We start from the raw sequence: 16,559 nt of genomic DNA on the forward strand, positions 1-16,559 counted from the left end.
CTAGGGATTAGCACAACAGGGCAAGAGGGACGCGCTGGGAAATGTTCCAGTTTCACTCCCCTCGGGCGTTAGCAGAAAGTAAGGCGGCATTTCTTGTGTTATACTTTTAAACTGCACTTTACAAAAGCACCCGGAATGCTGAAGAATCATAAAATGCCTCATTAACGAAAGGCAGGCAGTGAGAGAGAACAAAAAAAAGTCTAACCTCAGCAGAATCATAGACAGACAAAATGCAAGCAAAGGAGAAGTGATAGTAGGGATTTAAGAACCAGAGGCAGTGCTGCGGGACAAGCATTTTAGGCCATTTCTAAGGACAGAGAGATGAAATTAGATGATTTCAAGGGGAAGCAAATTTCAAATGTCTGGAGTTAACCAGCACAGATCAAACCCTGCTTGGCCTAATAACAACACACTTGAAATCCAATGGCTCCGGCTCCTAATTCTGCTTCCTACTCATGTAGCAATTGGACCTGTGAGGAAAATCAAGGGGAAAAAAAAAAACAGAGTATGTTCACAGCAGAACGCCTGCACCACACAGTTGGTTTCGATAAGTAATATGTGTGTATTCCACACCCGGTACCGCAGGGACAAGGTAAGTCTTGGCATGTCAATAAGCCGAGCTGCACCTTGCTGACCTAACCAGCTCTTGCTGGCTCAGAGAAACAGCAGAACAGCAGCAAGAGAGGTTGGAGCAGAGATCTATCAGAAAAGAGACAGTATTTACCCTTCAAAAAGCTCCAGAGACAGAGTCCGGGGAACAGGCCTTGCTGCTAGACACGGGCACAGAGCTCACACAAGAGTGCATGCACAAACCCAAGGCAGCCATCCCAGCTAAAAATGTGCTGCAAGAACTCAGTATCTAAGAAAAAGCAGCAGCAGCTTCGGTCAGGGTCAGGTCAATATTAAAAAGTTCTTTTTCTGCAACTTTTTCCCCAAAGAGCTCATTTTCTGTGATTTCCCAGGCTCTGTGCTCTTTGCTGAGCCTTCTTTACAGCCCCAGCAGTGTCCTGTGTTCACAGGCAAAACAAGCAGGGCCATCCCCTTGCAGGTAGTCTTGCACCGTTGCTGAACTAGACGCCGCTTCAGCCTACAAGACCTTGATGGCACATTACTGCATGACAATTAGAGATATCAGCCAGCTGACACACGATGTCATCGACCCGGAAACTGCAGGAGCAGCCAGCAATTTACCATTCAGGAGAGTACAAAAACGGGGACATTCATGAGGCAAGGTCCGCTCCTCTTTGGGAAACTCCACTTGGTGGCATAAAATAACGCGTTCCTCAGACAGCTCTGGAAAGAGCCGAACATCTTTTAAGACGCCACCGAACCAGGGCTACGTTGCCGCCTAGGCCTCCACAGCCTAAAGTCTGGATCTGACAAACAGCAATGAACTAGATTGAGAGAACCCACTCAGCAGCAGAGCTTAATCTTCAATTTATTGTGCAACAGGCATAAACAACTTTCTCCCCAAGTTCCTCTAAACACAATTACAGACAAGAAATATATGAAGTTTTCATAAACACAACTGTTGTTGTGCAAACATCGATGTCTCCTATCCTCCCCGACCAAAGGATATTACTTCATTGTTCAACAGAGAAAACAGGTAGGTAAAACAGAAGAGCATCACACCAAACTCTTTAAGCAGGCACTGCTGCTCAGCCCTATTTCTCTTGCAGTATTATCCCTAACCGGACACAGTTTGACTCTTCCTCGGACCCCATGGCAGCAGTCACTGCACAACTACTACAGTGAAGAAACAAACATAAGCAGGTTTCGAGCTGACTGCACTTCTGCTATTTTGCGTACAACTAGAGAGGCATTTAATGGTGCATTATCGTAAGAAGCGAGCAGCTCCTGACGCTCACGTTACCAGGCAGCACCTCACTAGGAGGCTTTTAGGCTGTCGTTTTATAGCAAGATCTGTCTGTGGCTGCAGAGGGATATCATCTTAAGACCACTTCTGGTTTTTTTCCCCTAAGAAAAGAAAGATCACCTGTCCCTTCGTCAGCTCTGCTTTCTCAGTGTGTTCTTTGAATTCATGACGCTTCCGTGTAAAGAGCAGCTAGACAGTGCTTCCTCCCACACACACCCTCTTCTGAAAGGGAACTTGCTTCATTCAACACACGACTTAGAAGTCGATTAAGCATTCCCAAATGTGAGCAAAACCAAGCACGTACCTCAGGACACCTGCAAGGTCCACGCACCCTCACACCAAGAGAGTAACGAAGCAAGGGCATTTCCTCTAGCAGAGAGACAAAAGCAATGTGTACTAACACTTGCTAGAGATAAACTCAACCTCTTAAACAGAGGCCTGCAGGTTTGTTCCCTAAGCACTACAGGACTGCAGGCAGAAAGAAAAGACAGATTCCTATGTGCCTTTAGAAAGTGCCATTTATCTATCACACGGTTGTGTCCCAAATGATGGTGCTTTTCACCCAGAGCGGCTCCTCCAGGCCAGCAACAGGAATATTGCTGCCCAGAGGTCTTCATACTCAAGGTTGGCCAAAAAGCACATCTTCATTTTGGTTTCTACGCGGCTTTTATCCACCAGTCTGTCCGTGAGCAAAGCAGCCGCAGACTGGCAGAGAAGCCAGGCGATCATCTGGTCGGGTTTCAAGGTCTTGGACGCCAGAACACTTTCACCCCAGAGGCTTAGGTGAAGCACGTTAGCAGCAACTCTAGCAGACAATCTCTGCAAAAGGAAGGAGAAGATTAGCCAATCCTGCTGCACTCGGATCACATCACTAGCATGTAGCATCTATGCTGCCAAAAGTCCCCCAGGCCTCCTCTAAAGCACCGCACATTCCCCATGAATTAAAAAGCTCTTTGTGACAACTAACACCAGGCAACTGCATGCAACCCCTCCCAATTCAAGGTCCAGTCCTCGACACAAACATCCGCTGAAATCCCTGAAACTTCAGTGCTGCATGTGAGAGGCAGCACTGTACTTCAGCAAAAGACTTTTTGGTTGTCTTTGACCATTATCTAGACTGCAGTGGTATCTGGATTACAGTCCTGCACCCATAGCCCTCCAGGGCAAAACGATCTACAAACAATACTCCCAAAGACTGGTCAGATGACTTCAAGACAACAGTTTCTTACCTTGTCGGGATCCCTCTGAAGTAGCATCTTTATCACCTGCTTCACCTCAAGGGGCACGTGATCAGGCAGGCTTGGCAGCTGGTCTTCCCGGTAACTTCTGCTTTCCAAAGTCGACTCCCCATGGCCATAGAAAGGATTGGCCAAGCCAAGGATTTCATAGGCGATCGCTCCAACAGCCCAAGCATCGGCTTTGCTGTAATTGATCACCGTGCCCGGACCAGGCGACGCTGTGATCACCTGCCACAGAGATGGGGATGTTCAAACAAACACCTCTAGCATGGGCTCTGTGCTAAAACTCATTTTCAAGGGTTGAGTCAGCATTTCTGCCGTCATAAACGGAGAGAGGCTGAAACCAAAGCTAGGTTTCATCTAAACCTCTGGTGTAAATATTCCCTATTGGCATGCTCTAGACACTGCTCAGCTCACCAGGACACTGGGACGAGTCCAATTATTGCACCTAGGCTTTAGTCGTTGCCCCAGCCAGCATTCACAGATTTCACACTGGGATTTTAGACAGGCAGGAGACAGGCGGATGAACAATCAATGCTGCACTGGCACTTAAGCAATGCAAGGCAAGGTGCTCCAGGTCAAGCAGACAGTTAAGGGTGTCTTTGCTTTTATTATGGTTATCATCAGAGAAATAAAAAGGAACTGTCAATAACTTCACAACCACCCTGAACTTCATCCAAAAACTACTGTCGCAACGCAAGGACTGCTGCGTAAACTTCTTTAATAGCTACACAGAAAGAGGCCTGAAAAAAGACTGAAGAGCAAACTTTTTGCAGGAAAGGTCAATTCTGTCTCATAACACTGACTGATTATGTTTCACTTTTGAGAGCTCAAGGCGTCTGCTCGACAAGTGCTCAGCACAGGTCCAAAGAGGACTTTTTTCATTAACGCAGAGATGTTTAGCAAGCATAACTCAAGTTAGGACACAGACCTCTGACACCGCTTTATGGGACACAGGTCTCCAGGACGGAGTGTAGGCCAAGGCTAGTTAGGCACTAATCAGCTATGGTTACTGTCTCGCACGACCGAGTTACGTCAATGAGCGGAAAGGGGTAGAAAACGATCGATCTGATTGCAGAGGCTTTCAGCAGGTATTACTGTGTACACACACCAGCAGAGACCACATAAGCAAGTATCGGCACGTGTACATGGGGGAAGGTTCAGCACCAAATGACAGCAAAGTGACGTGCACACATGCCCTCCACTGCTTCTAGACCTAACCCCACTCTTTTTCAAGTTCCTATCATAGCGTGCACTGCAGCTGGGGCCGAAACTTTTTAGTCCTGACAGCAGGACAAGCAGACAACCAGCAACACAAACCATTACTACAGAGGGATTTACCTCGGGTGCCATAAGACAGCCGTTGCCGCCCCGATCCACGTAAGAGCTGGTCAAAGGCAGCCTCAAGCCGATGTTTTCATCTGCCAAACAGCAACCGAAGTCCGTGATCACCAACCAGGGGCAGCCAGCTGCGAACAACACGGGGCTAGCAGAGTTAGCGTTCAGTTCAAGAGGACCTGGCTCTATTAGCCACCACATCACATGAACACCAGAGACAGTCTTCTGGATCAATCTCAATACCCCCCAGGAATCAGCACAACCGCACGCTGTTTTCCTGCTTTGCCTCTGTATTCTTAGGTGAAATACTGGTTTTATTAAAGCAAAATTCATTCTTCTATCTCCTCTTTAGAGGATGTTACCTCTCCCCATGGGATGTGCGTCTGACAAAATGTCATGGGTATCGTAAAAATGAGGACACTTAAGGTTAGGGACTTATCCACAGTGAAGGAATATATTCATTTTTTTTCCTTTGTTTTTACCTTTAGCAAAAGCTGTCGACATACAGATATATACTTAGCTATAGCAAAAGGCTGGAGAAACTTTGCATTAGTTAACAGTCCTTGTCCTGATGACAAGTCAAGCATTGCAAAGTAGAATCATTACTTCTCCGGACTCTGATACAGAAAAATCAATGCTTAAGATCATTCCTAACCACATTCAGGATAACTCCAGAGCTTTTCCTTCAAGAAAAAAACGGATGGCATTAGTATTGCTGAAAACCTTCCACGGCTGCTGTACCAAGACCTTTAATTACACAGATCTGGCTGCCTGCTATTGTTTCCTGCCTATTTGAATCGCAATCATGCCGAAAAAGAACCCAGGTAATTAAAATCTCAGTTAGAGAGGCTGACAGGAGAACAAGCCAACGAAAAACGCTGCTTTTGGCTTTAACACTGTTGGTTCCCTTGCCTTCCAGCCAATGTTTCATCATCCCAGGGTGCAGCACTATTAACCTGACCAAGAGGTGGGATTTTAAGAACCGCCCCATGCTATTTGGCTACTGCGAGACAAGACCCAAGAGCCTAAAGCAAAGGCACCTCCAGCATCACAAATGTGGTGTTAATCTACGCCCATCTGCTCCAGCCAACATTTGCTGTGCTTGTGCAATGCATCACGTTAGCAATATGCTGCGCCTCTCCATCTGATTACAGCACAAAGCTCCTTTCGAGTTCATTTTAATGATCCACAACCTGAGGCACAGACAGGATAAATGACTTCCCCGGTGCCACAGTGACAGCAAGCGATAACCTAAAAACTAAACCCGAGATTCTTCAAAGGGTTCAATGCTCATTTCTCCCCTAAATGCACGCCTGGGTAGGACTTCCCCACACTTCTGTGTGTCACTTAATTGGCTTTTATACTCAGAGCTCTACATACCAGAATCAAACTCAACCAGTATGTTGTCAGACTTCAGGTCTCTGTGCGCTATTCCATGTCGAACAAGATGGTCCACGCCTTCCAAGAGCTGTAAAATCATCATCGTGGAGAGACAAACATCCGGACTGCTCTCCCTCAGATACTGGCGCAGCGTGCACGGATAACTAGTCGTAACAAGGAAAACCTCTGAATTAGCATCCTGGAAGCTTACCGCTCGCTGTTCAACCTCAGCGCTGGCTGGCTGGGGATGTTTGGCACACTTGTATGTACCAAATTCTTCCTGACCTCCGCGATGCCTTCCCACCTCCCAACCTCAACCTGACACCGCTCCCGTCTGCTGTTCTCAAATCCTCTGTTTTGCAACAACACCCACCACTGAATTTTTGGTGCCCTTGCCAGAGTTCAACAACTGCAAATAAAATAAGCCTCTTAAACAGCACGGCGAGGGGTTCCAGCTATACAGCAGTTGTTCTTCCGTGTTTTTAGGTACCAGTGTTGTATTTTGCATGAAAGAGGAGGCAGATTAATAATGCAGATTGTACGAGCAAAGTGAGGAGATGTGCTCATCAGGAGAAAGAACATATTCTTGAAATACAGAGAGGACAGAGCACTTCTCCAGATGCGGGCAGAACAAAAGGTTGGGAAACAGAAGGTGCTTTTATGTCAGTGCCACAGCAATACCCATTCAAAACCAAAACCCAACTGAGAAAGCCAGAGATGCTGAGAACTAATAAATCTTGTTACCGATTCTACTCTGTAGCAGTGCGTTCAGACTAGGGTTGAAGTTCAGCCTTAGAAGGGCAGACAAATGGGGACAAGCTCCACATTTCTTACTTTAATTTGGGGTAATTAGTAAAAAGAACAGCTTGTCTTCATTGTCAAACGAGAGGTAAAATCTCAAGGACTTGGAACGGGTCTTAGGAGGTGTTTCCAAGAGCATACTCTGCTTTTTGGCAGCAGCCGAGGCCAAATCCTTGAAAGGACCTGCGTAGCAGAAGAATACGCAGCCCTGCTGGGCAGTGTCACAAAAAGCCTGAGTCGCATAACAAGCTTCCCTCTACCTACTTCTTCATCACCAAGAAGAGTGTGCGGCTGTGACCGATCCCTCTGGGATTCAGGCTTAACGGAAGAACATCGGGATAGTCTGTGAAGGCTCCGGGCAGCAAAGGGACAGAGGACGTGAATGCTCGGATCACCTGGATTATATTCGGATGAGGCTGCAACTTCTTCCTCCCAAGGACAGGTTTTCTGTGCAAAAGTATAGGCAACACAGATTACAGCAGTCTCCTGGTCAGGTCTGATTCATCACAGACACATCTCTCTCATTTCTGGAATTACTTCTCATTAATATGGCCCGTCCTCCCCACCAAAGGGTTCCAAAGCAGTGTGCAAACACGTTTATTCTGCAGTGAAAACCTCATTCGAGACAGCATTAAGGCCACCCAGTACAGATTACAGGACTCCACATCAAGCAAATATTCAAACGTTCACATCCTGGAAACCATTTGGTTAGAAAGAACACCGACAGCAACCTCCCCGCCCTCACGGCCGATTTCCGAACCCACGCCTCAGCCCAGCATTTCCCACATTGATGCAGAACACCCACAGCCTGAGCGGGTCCACCACAGCAGCGGGCAGGTCCCAGCACTTTCTCCAGAGTTCAGAATCTACTCTGGGGCTTCCCGCAGCAAAGTGAACCGTCATCAAGGCAGTGCCGGCTGCTGACACACCAGCGGAGGCTACACAGACCAAGACTTCATCTGTGGCTGTCAGAAGGACTCTGTTGTAACTGGATTTCCCTACGCACAATGGCCAAACACAAAATACAGGCACTTGACCTGCACTGCAAGCGAAGCTTTGCTGCAAACCCTTACATGTAACATGCAGCCTTTCAGTTTATTCAAACCCTACTAGCCTTTCCATGCTGCTAACAAAGGCAGAACTAGTCACAGGCTGCTTCTTGGTTCGCATAGGACTGCAACAACAGCTTTAGAGAAAAAAAAACACGCACAGCTACTTTGTTAGACACAAAATAAAGGTCAACTTCACACTAGGCATATCAGTTTAGACCCTCTCTTTTATGGCACAGGCAGGAAGCACTCACTACAATGAAAGGCACATTACCAATCTCTATCTGCAAAACAGATCTCTCTCCCCTCTCATCCCCTGAATGTCAAATACCCCTTTGGCTGCTCTGTTGCGTTCTCAGCTAGAAGTACCACACAGCATTCATTATTCATTTGTATTAGCAGCTGAGATGTATTTGAAATTTAAATCAGACAATCTGGACTGCAGACTCCATTGTTTCAAATCGAACAAAAAGAGGTATTTTTGAACAAAAAGATAGCTAACTCGAGATCATTAAAAGTTTCCGTGCCATTTTCCACCTTCATGCTGTTTGCTCACTTCTCACTCGGGTGGAAGAGGGGGAACCGAACCCTCTTCCATTTTCTTTCTTGCCGGTTTCCCTGCACCAGAAGGAACACTTTCCACCTCCCTGCCCCACACCCATTTTACAACCAAACCAGTTCTAAAATAGTACAGTCAAACTGTATTACAGTCAAATTGTTTGATGTTTAATACGGTCAAATTGTTACCGATTGTAGGTGTGTATTTCTGTAATTAAAAGGCACCACAATGCCCATTTAAATGATGTTTATTTAATCAGAAGTAGCTCCTCCCAGCCTTCAACTCTGTAGATATCAACACATTTTACACATGGGGAAACTAAGGCATGGGGCACAGAAGTGCCTGGCCACAGTCACCCATCAGACTGCTAGCAGGACCCCAACTGGTCCCCAGTTATTGGCGTACCCTTCCGACACCCTTCTGGACTACGCCATCCAAACCACTATGGTTTAGCTGTAGGTATTCCCTGCACGCCAAAAAGCCGCGCCACAATCTGCTCCTCAGAGTAAACAAGACTGTGTTAAATCGCTATTTGAACAGCAGTATCGCTACGCGGTTTCCTAACTGTGCTGGAGAAAAGCATGCTGGAGAAAAATCCCCAAGGCAGCCAGCAGCCCATCCCTGCGTGACATTCAAGGCATGCAGCACTTCCGAAGGCACCGTCATTTAGACAAAACATACGCAGACGCTTCCTGAGCCATTAATAATCCCAAGGCTTTGTTTTTATCTGCTTTCAGGATCTATTATAGAAACCTCTGGCCATCTTCTTAACAGTACAGATCTGCTGCAAAATTAATTGATGGATAAAATTAGCGCGTCACCATTTGAGAACTGCTGCTATTTCCATAGCGACTGTACCTGCGGCCAGAGACAGCTCCATATTCTCCGGCTAAGGCAAGCCCCGTGGCTGGAACGAGCTCTCGGCCCATAGCATCAAGGATGGCTTCACTTGATGAACCAGCCTGCAACAGCAATTACACACCACATTGGTTTAAGATCATCCAGCCTCAATACAGACCGAAAGCAGATAATCCTGACGCTGGCACTGTATCTGGAGTTAGATCAACTGAGACTAGATTGAAGGGACTCCCTTCTCTCCTTTCAAAATCGGGGAAGGCAATTAACTACTTAAAGAATTTACCAAGGGACGTGGCAAGGCCTTTGCTTGCAGAAAGAAATCCGTTTGTCTCTTCAAATGCACCCTCGACTGCTAGCACGCTAAGCTGTATGTTAACACTCATTTTCAACCTTAAAACCTGGACTGGCAAAGCCCACAGCTGAACACCAGTGTTTCGGGAGCCCAAGGGATTTCAGATGTTAGTGTTTTGGAAGACTCTCTTAGAACACCCACTTGTTGCATCAAGTGTCACAAAACCTCTTCAATGTGAAAAGCCATGTGGATTTTTTTAAGTGTGGAATAGCCACGTTGAGGGCTTGGATCATCAGAGAGTCACCTGGGCTGGGAAACACTACCGCAGATCTCACCCGTTCACTTCACAGCAAGGGGACCCAGCACGCAGGTTACTGCCCCACCCCCTGTGACCACTGACTCGCACCTTGGCCGCACTTTGCGGAAGAAAATCTATCTCTGTCCTGACACAGTCAAGGACACCCATTCCTAAAGCACTGGCAGCAGTGGCTTTCCCATTCTTATACCTTAGCATTACAGCCAGCTTCAGAAAAGCTTGTCTTCCAAAAGCATCACCTCCAAAACCAACAACTCCACCACCACCAGCAGCTCTCAATGCTGATTCTGGAAGAATGATGAATGCTAATTACCTTGCTCTGGGACTGTTCGCTAACAATCAACATCTCCAATGTCACATATCAACAGCTTTGTTTTGACATGCTCATCGTGTGCTACATAATTAGCACTTTCAACACTTAAGCATTAAACATTTCAGACGGACTTTCCCAGTGACAGACAAGGAGATCAAGAGCCGACTCCTTACCGAAATGTTCCACATCATTTTGATAGCTAACGGAAAAGCCTCTTTTGGTTGGTGTTTCTCTACAGGCTCCTCTTCAGCCACCTGTGAAGGCGAGCCACAATCCCGCTGCACGGCTGGCCCCTGCCCTGGAAAACGGCTGCTCTCCACATGACCCTGACGATCGCGAGAGAAAGGAATAGCTGCTTCGTACACAGCAGCGCTGCAGCCCTTCCCGATGGGTTGGCCAATGAGATATTCTTCCAGCTTGAAGCCCTGCCAGCGGAAGGAACTCAGGGGATCTTTCTGCGGCTTGTTCTTTCTAGCAAACACTGTCTGAAAGGAGTAAGAAAAGACAAAGATAAAAAACCCACTCAGTTATTCAAGACTTCCCAATGGAGAACTCCCTTACTGTTTAAGTGGTATTACGCATCCCATTGGGTTGGTCCAACCTGAAAGCCACAATCGGGCTCTAACCATTAGGCTCAAATCACTGTAACCATAGGGAAAATAATCTGCAGACCATATCTTTTTGTCTGAAACAAACTGCCCCTAAAACAGTCTTTACTAAAGGTGTCCTTTCTGAGGGCGCTGTAGATGCACAGGAAGAAGAGGAATGGGGAGGGGGGAGTCATTCGCTAATCTAGAACATAAATATGTTTTGTAAAGACAAGTCTAACTAAATACTTCTAGAAAGAGATGCACTATTACACTTTTCTCCCCATCCACAAATAAATCAGGCAAATAGCATTTAAAAGAAAATCCAATTAAGAGCAACAAGAGATGGAAAAACAATGCCCTGAGCTTTTGTGGCAGCCGAGTACGAGGGTTGGTTAGTCCGAGGAGGAGTGAACAGGTGATGGAAGAAATCTGGGGGAGGAAATCAAAAGAGACAAGAGAAACCAACACACAGGAGAATTGTTCTGGAGTTTAACCACAGCACTCATGATCCTGCAGGTCTGGTGGTGCCACAGCTGTCACCTGGACTGATACAACCAAGTGCACTTCTCCATGAGCTACAACCTCAACGTGCCAGTGGCTGCCCAAGGGATGTGCCCCGTGGCAAAGGGACACAGATTCAGGGATGGTGGAAGGGGGAAGACAGCAAATTTAACTACCCAGCCAGGGCAGGGGACAGAAAGCATCCTGAGAAACTTCAGGGAAAGGCAGAACCTCTGTGGGAACATGTTTGTCTGCCAGTTAGTGGGACAGGTGGCAGCTGGCTCTGAACACCAAAGGTCTATTTTTACCCACGAGATACGTTCAGCACCGTCCGTCCCCGGTGCCCTGCCAGCGTGGCCTGGCCCAGCCTCATGGGCCCCCGCCTGCCCTGGGGAGAGGGGACGGACCTGGGGGCTCAACACCAGCCTCCTGGGACACAAGATCCACATCACCAGGGCCGAGACCCCTCCCTTTTTGTGGGGACAGGGAGCGGGGGCCTCCCCACAGTGAGGACACCCCCCAGTACCTGCTTTAAGGTGGTGAGGGGCTGCCGACCGAGAGGCTTCCCCAGTACCTATTTTTGGGGAGGAAGAGGTGTCTGTGGGGCTGCTCCTAGCAGGGCTGCTCAACCTTCCTTGGGGGCAGAAGGGGAGGTGTACCTGAGGGGCTCCCCACAGCAAGAATCCCCTGTGCCATTCTGGGGGCTGTCTGAGGGGCTCCCCACAGCAAGGGCCCCCCTTTCCCCTTCACGGAGGCCGTCTTGATGGGCCCCCCCACAGCAAGGACCCCCCCCCCCCCGCCTCCCCTTCACGGAGGGTGCCCGAGGGGCTCCCCAGAGGGAGGCCCGGGCCTGGGGGTCCCGCAGCAGCCTCCCGGCCCCGAGGGGACGCCGCACCTGGATGTGGCGGCACGCCGCCTCGGCCCGTCGCTGCTCCTCCAGGCGCGGCTCCACCAGCCCCAGCGCCACGGCCAGCGCCAGGCAGACCCCGCCGCGGCCGCGCCGCGCCACGGTCGCCAGCCCGACGGCCGGCCCGCGCAAAAGGAGGCGGCGGGCGGCCGGCAACCAGGAGAGCCAGGGCCGCCGTGGCGAGGGCGGAGGCTCGGGCCGAGGCTCGGGCCGAGGCTCTGGCCGGGGGACGCGGGGCAGGCGGCAACGCGGCAGCAGACGCAGGGCCCGGGCCAGCAGCAACCGCACCGCCATGGCGGCCGCCCTTCTCCTCACAGCAACGGCCGCCGGGGGGCGGGGCCGCGCCGGGGGGCGGGGTCGCGCCGCGCGGCGTCACGGGCGCGCGGCGGGACGCCACGCCCCCCCTCTCTCCCCGCCCACCTTCCCCGCCGCCCCGCCTCCGTCCCTGCCGGGGGAAAAAGCCCGGCCCGGGGTAACGGGGGGCACGGACGGGGGCACGGACGGGGGCATAGCCAGTGCACCGCAGGGCACGGAGCGGGGCACAGAGTAGTGCCCGGCAGGGCACGGAGAGTGGCACCAGCAGAGCGGTACCGCGGGCACGGCTTGTGCACGGCCAGGGCACAGCCTGGCATGGAGCAGGGCACTACCCTGGGCACGGCTTGTGCACGGCCAGGGCGCAGCCTGATGCGCACAGCAGGGCATGAACGGGGGGGGCATAGTGCACAGCAAGGCAGGGAGCAGGGCACTACCCTGGGCATGGCTTGTGCACGGCCCAGTGCACAGCAGGGCACCGAGCAGGGCACTATCCTGGGCACGGCTTGTGCACAGCCCAGTGCACAGCCAGGCATGGAGCAGGGCACTATCCTGGGCATGGCTTGCATGCAGCCAGGGCACAGCCCGAGATGCAGCAGAGCCCTGCCCTGGGCACGGCTTGTGCACAGCCCAGTGCACAGCCAGGCATGGAGCAGGGCACTATCCTGGGCATGGCTTGCATGCAGCCAGGGCACGGCAGGGCACAGAGCAGGGCACTACCCTGGGGACAGCTTGTGCACGGCCCAGCACACTGTAGGGCACGGAGCAGGGCACTAACCTGGGCACGGCTTGTGCACAGCCCAGTGCACAGCCAGGCATGGAGCAGGGCACTATCCTGGGCATGGCTTGCATGCAGCCAGGGCACAGCAGGGCACAGAGCAGGGCACTACCCTGGGCATGGCTTTTGCACAGCCCAGTGCACAGCAGGGCACGGAGCAGGGCACTACCCTGGGCATGGCTTGTGCACAGAGCAGGGCACTACCCTGGGCATGGCTTGTGCACACAGCAGGGCACTACCCTGGGCATGGCTTGCATGCAGCCAGGGCACAGCCCAACATGCAGCAGAGCCCTGCCCTGGGCACAGCTTGCATGCAGCCACGGCACAGCCCGACATGCAGCAGAGCCCTGCCCTGGGCATGGCTTGTGCACGGCCCAGCGCACCGCAGGGCACGGAGCAGGGCACAGCCCAGTGCAACGCAGGGGACAGCCCGGGACGCAGGTGGAGACGGCCTCTGCGTGGTCAGGCAGGGCAGGAGGGTGCTGGCTGTGCGGGCAGCACTGCCCTGGCCACGCTGTGGGCCACGCAGCGTCCTGGTCGTGTCCTGCCTGCGCAGCCAGCACCCTCCTGCCGTACCTGGCAGCAGGGCAGCCCTAAGGGCCCCAGCTTCCCGTTCCCTGTGGTTCATCATTTGCTGCACCTACAGGAGATAAACCAGGACTGCTTTTATTTTGCTTGGGCATAGGCAGTATTGCCCAACCCAGCGCTGGTTGGGAAATGGAGCACACTTGTTTTTCATTGTGCATCATTAAATTAATATTACAATCAGCAAACGGCACTACTCTGGAGACGGAAAACTCTACAGAAACCCTCAAAAACTCCTCTCCCTCTTCATCCCCATAAACGGAATAAAAGCAAAGAAAACAAGCCAGAGAGAAACAAGCAAAGGACACGCTCAGTGTGATAACTGTCCAGTTCCAGTAAATCGCCTAATCTGAATTAGCTTATAAATAGCTGCTGGGGTTGATGGAGCCTTTCCTTTTTGCTTCAAATTTAGAGCTGAAGAATTCAGCATTTTCCCAAGCAATAATTTTGCATTATTCCGGAGTGGTTTCTGTACCAACAAGCCCGAGCTGGAGCCGTGCATCAAACCCTTCTCCATCTGTGAAGTCCCCTCTCGCCTACAGTGATATCTGGACACTTTTTTTCTAGTAAAAAGGAATTTCTGTGATTTAATTTCTCCATTTCCCTGGGGTAAGGTGGGGCCAGCATCTGCAAATCGGCACTGAATCAGAAGATGAGTGAGAGGAGTGAGTAACAACACTATAAACACATTTCCCATTGCATCGTCCCCAAAAAGCCGCTTACATGCTAGGAAAATTGGGGAAAACCGTCCTCTCCCCTGCTGCCAAAGGGCAAAGGCCGGCGGCGGCCGCGCTGCTCACACCTTCTTCAGGTCCTCGGGTCCGAAGGAGAGCGGCAGCAGCTCCTCCAGCCTCTTGACGATATAGGTGCCATCAGCTTTGGTCAGGTAGATGTCCCAGTCTGTGCCGAACTGGAGGAGAAGAGGGGGGAGAAGTGCCCGATGCAAAACCTGTGCTTCTTCCTCAAATTACTCAAATAGTCCTTTTTTTACCCAGGTTCATGGGGAGCATCCCCCTCTATTACATGTATTTTGGGGTGGCTTTTGGGCATCACCTACCCCAGCGGGGATTTTGGGCTCAGATCCTGTGGCTTTGCCCCCCCAGGGTGAGCCCTGGTACCTCCAAACCTGCCGAATCCAGCCTTGGAGCTGAGTGCCACGACCTGTTAAATATTAACCACCCAAAAATGGGCTGCGGGTGCCAGGGTGCCTGTGGGGAGGAGAGAAGCGAGAGCAGGATGGGCTCTGCATGGGGCTTGGATTTTGCAGGAAAACCCCCTGTTTTCAGGCTTGCCAGAGCTGTGGCGGCGGCCCTGGGGCCAAACTCTGCACCCAGCAGCTCCCGGGAGGAATAAAACCGCCTGGGGAGGGCAAGTTAATGGATTACCACCGGGCACCTGCTCCTGTGGGACAGGGAGCGATACCCCTTTCCCAGGGGATAGTGCAACTTGAGGAACCCGGAGCCAGCCCTGGGGCTGGGGTCAGGAGGCTGCAACCCCCCACACCCCTCTTTGCACCTCTGGGTGTTTCGGGGGGGGATGCCTGGGGTCAGGAGACGTGGGGCCCCCGCGCGAGCCATCACCTCTCTCATCACTTGTCTGCAGGCGCCGCAGGGCGTGATGAAGTGGTCCCCCATGTCACTGCCAAAGGAGAAGGGCAGAGAGTTCAGTCTTGCGGTCAGAGGAGTGGGGGGACATCTGCAGAAGACCTCCACGCACCAATAAATACGGAGCCACGGCAGATTTTCCCCCCACTTCCTGCAAAAAAACATGCAAAAACCTGCCTCCCCTCAAAAAAACACTCGCGCTGCTGCAGCAGAAGTTGCCCCTTGGGCGCACCAAGGGTTTTCCCGATGCCCCCCCTCCCGCCCATCTCTCGCCATGCCGGCTCTCAGCGTACCCTTACCTGGCGATGGCCATGGCCCTGAAGCTGGTGTGTCCCTCCGAGATGGCTTTCTGGATGGCGGTGCGCTCGGCGCACACCCCCAGGCTGTAGCAGGCATTCTCCACGTTGCACCCTGTGGGGAAGACCCCGGCACCCGCTCAGCCACCCCAAACCCCACTGGCTTCCCTCCAGGCGATATTTTTTTTTAGGCGATTTGCAAAGAAAAGCCATTTTTCGGTGTGCACCGCCTGATCCCAGGCTCTCACCAACGCGTTCCCGCTTCCCCTATTTATTTCCCGTATTTTCCCATCCGCCGCGATCTTTGGCTCGCACAGGGGTGACGGCTGCCAAGAAGCAGCTGGGAGGGGACGACGGGGACCCCAGCACCCCATGCTGACCCCGCTGCACCCCCGTGCATGGCCAAAGGGTTGCAGGGGGGACCCCCAAAACCCAAGAGGGAGGTCACACGGCCCCGGCTTACCGGAGAAGATCTCCCCGCCGGCGGTGAGCAGCGCGGCGCCCACTGGGAAGCGGCTGTAGGGGCAATAGGCACAGTTTTTGGCCTCCCGGCTGCGGCGCAGCAGGAGCTGCAGGCGCTCGCCGTGGGGTCGGCCTGGGGGGGCAGTGGGGGCCGGGTGCTGGCCGTCACCCTCCATGCCTGCACCCGCCTGCCCTGCTTGCTGACGCCGCAGTTAAATATTTCCTCGCCTGGAAAATAGGCTGGCCGGCCCCGCCGGGATAACGCCCTGGCGTGCAGCCGAATGCCGGGAAGCATCCCTGGGGGACAGCCCTGACCCCCAAAGCATCGAGCTCAGGGGGTCCCGCATCCCCTCCCTGCCTGCTGTCTCATTTTTTCCAATTTGTCCTTTTTTTTTGGTTGTTTTCTTTTACCTCTTCCTTTTTCTGTCCCGGCAGAGCGTTTTTCCGCCACCGCCTCGGTGGTTTTTTTCCTCCCCGGTTGAAAACTGGTTGCGCGGCTCCACA

The 16,559-nt window shown here is 51.9% G+C and overlaps 2 protein-coding genes across 2 annotated transcripts; both read right to left on the reverse strand.

Moving 5' to 3' along the window:
* Positions 1-1,421: 1,421 nt before the first annotated feature.
* On the reverse strand, positions 1,422-12,349 carry PINK1 (PTEN induced kinase 1). The gene is made up of 8 exons (XM_075027499.1): positions 12,007-12,349; positions 10,194-10,505; positions 9,100-9,203; positions 6,898-7,080; positions 5,833-5,996; positions 4,456-4,583; positions 3,106-3,342; positions 1,422-2,695 (listed from the first exon to the last, which is right to left on the reverse strand). The coding sequence occupies exons 1-8, from the start codon at positions 12,310-12,312 to the stop codon at positions 2,435-2,437; spliced, it is 1,695 nt and encodes a 564-aa protein (XP_074883600.1). The 5' UTR covers positions 12,313-12,349; the 3' UTR covers positions 1,422-2,434.
* A 1,410-nt stretch (positions 12,350-13,759) lies between these two features.
* On the reverse strand, positions 13,760-16,381 carry CDA (cytidine deaminase). The gene is made up of 4 exons (XM_075027501.1): positions 16,057-16,381; positions 15,597-15,708; positions 15,274-15,331; positions 13,760-14,603 (listed from the first exon to the last, which is right to left on the reverse strand). Exons 1-4 carry the CDS (start codon positions 16,229-16,231, stop codon positions 14,490-14,492), a joined length of 459 nt encoding a protein of 152 aa, XP_074883602.1. The 5' UTR covers positions 16,232-16,381; the 3' UTR covers positions 13,760-14,489.
* Between the last annotated feature and the right edge of the window lie 178 nt (positions 16,382-16,559).

Source organism: Buteo buteo, chromosome 5, assembly GCF_964188355.1.
Source record: "Buteo buteo chromosome 5, bButBut1.hap1.1, whole genome shotgun sequence".
NCBI classification, from domain to species: domain Eukaryota; kingdom Metazoa; phylum Chordata; class Aves; order Accipitriformes; family Accipitridae; genus Buteo; species Buteo buteo.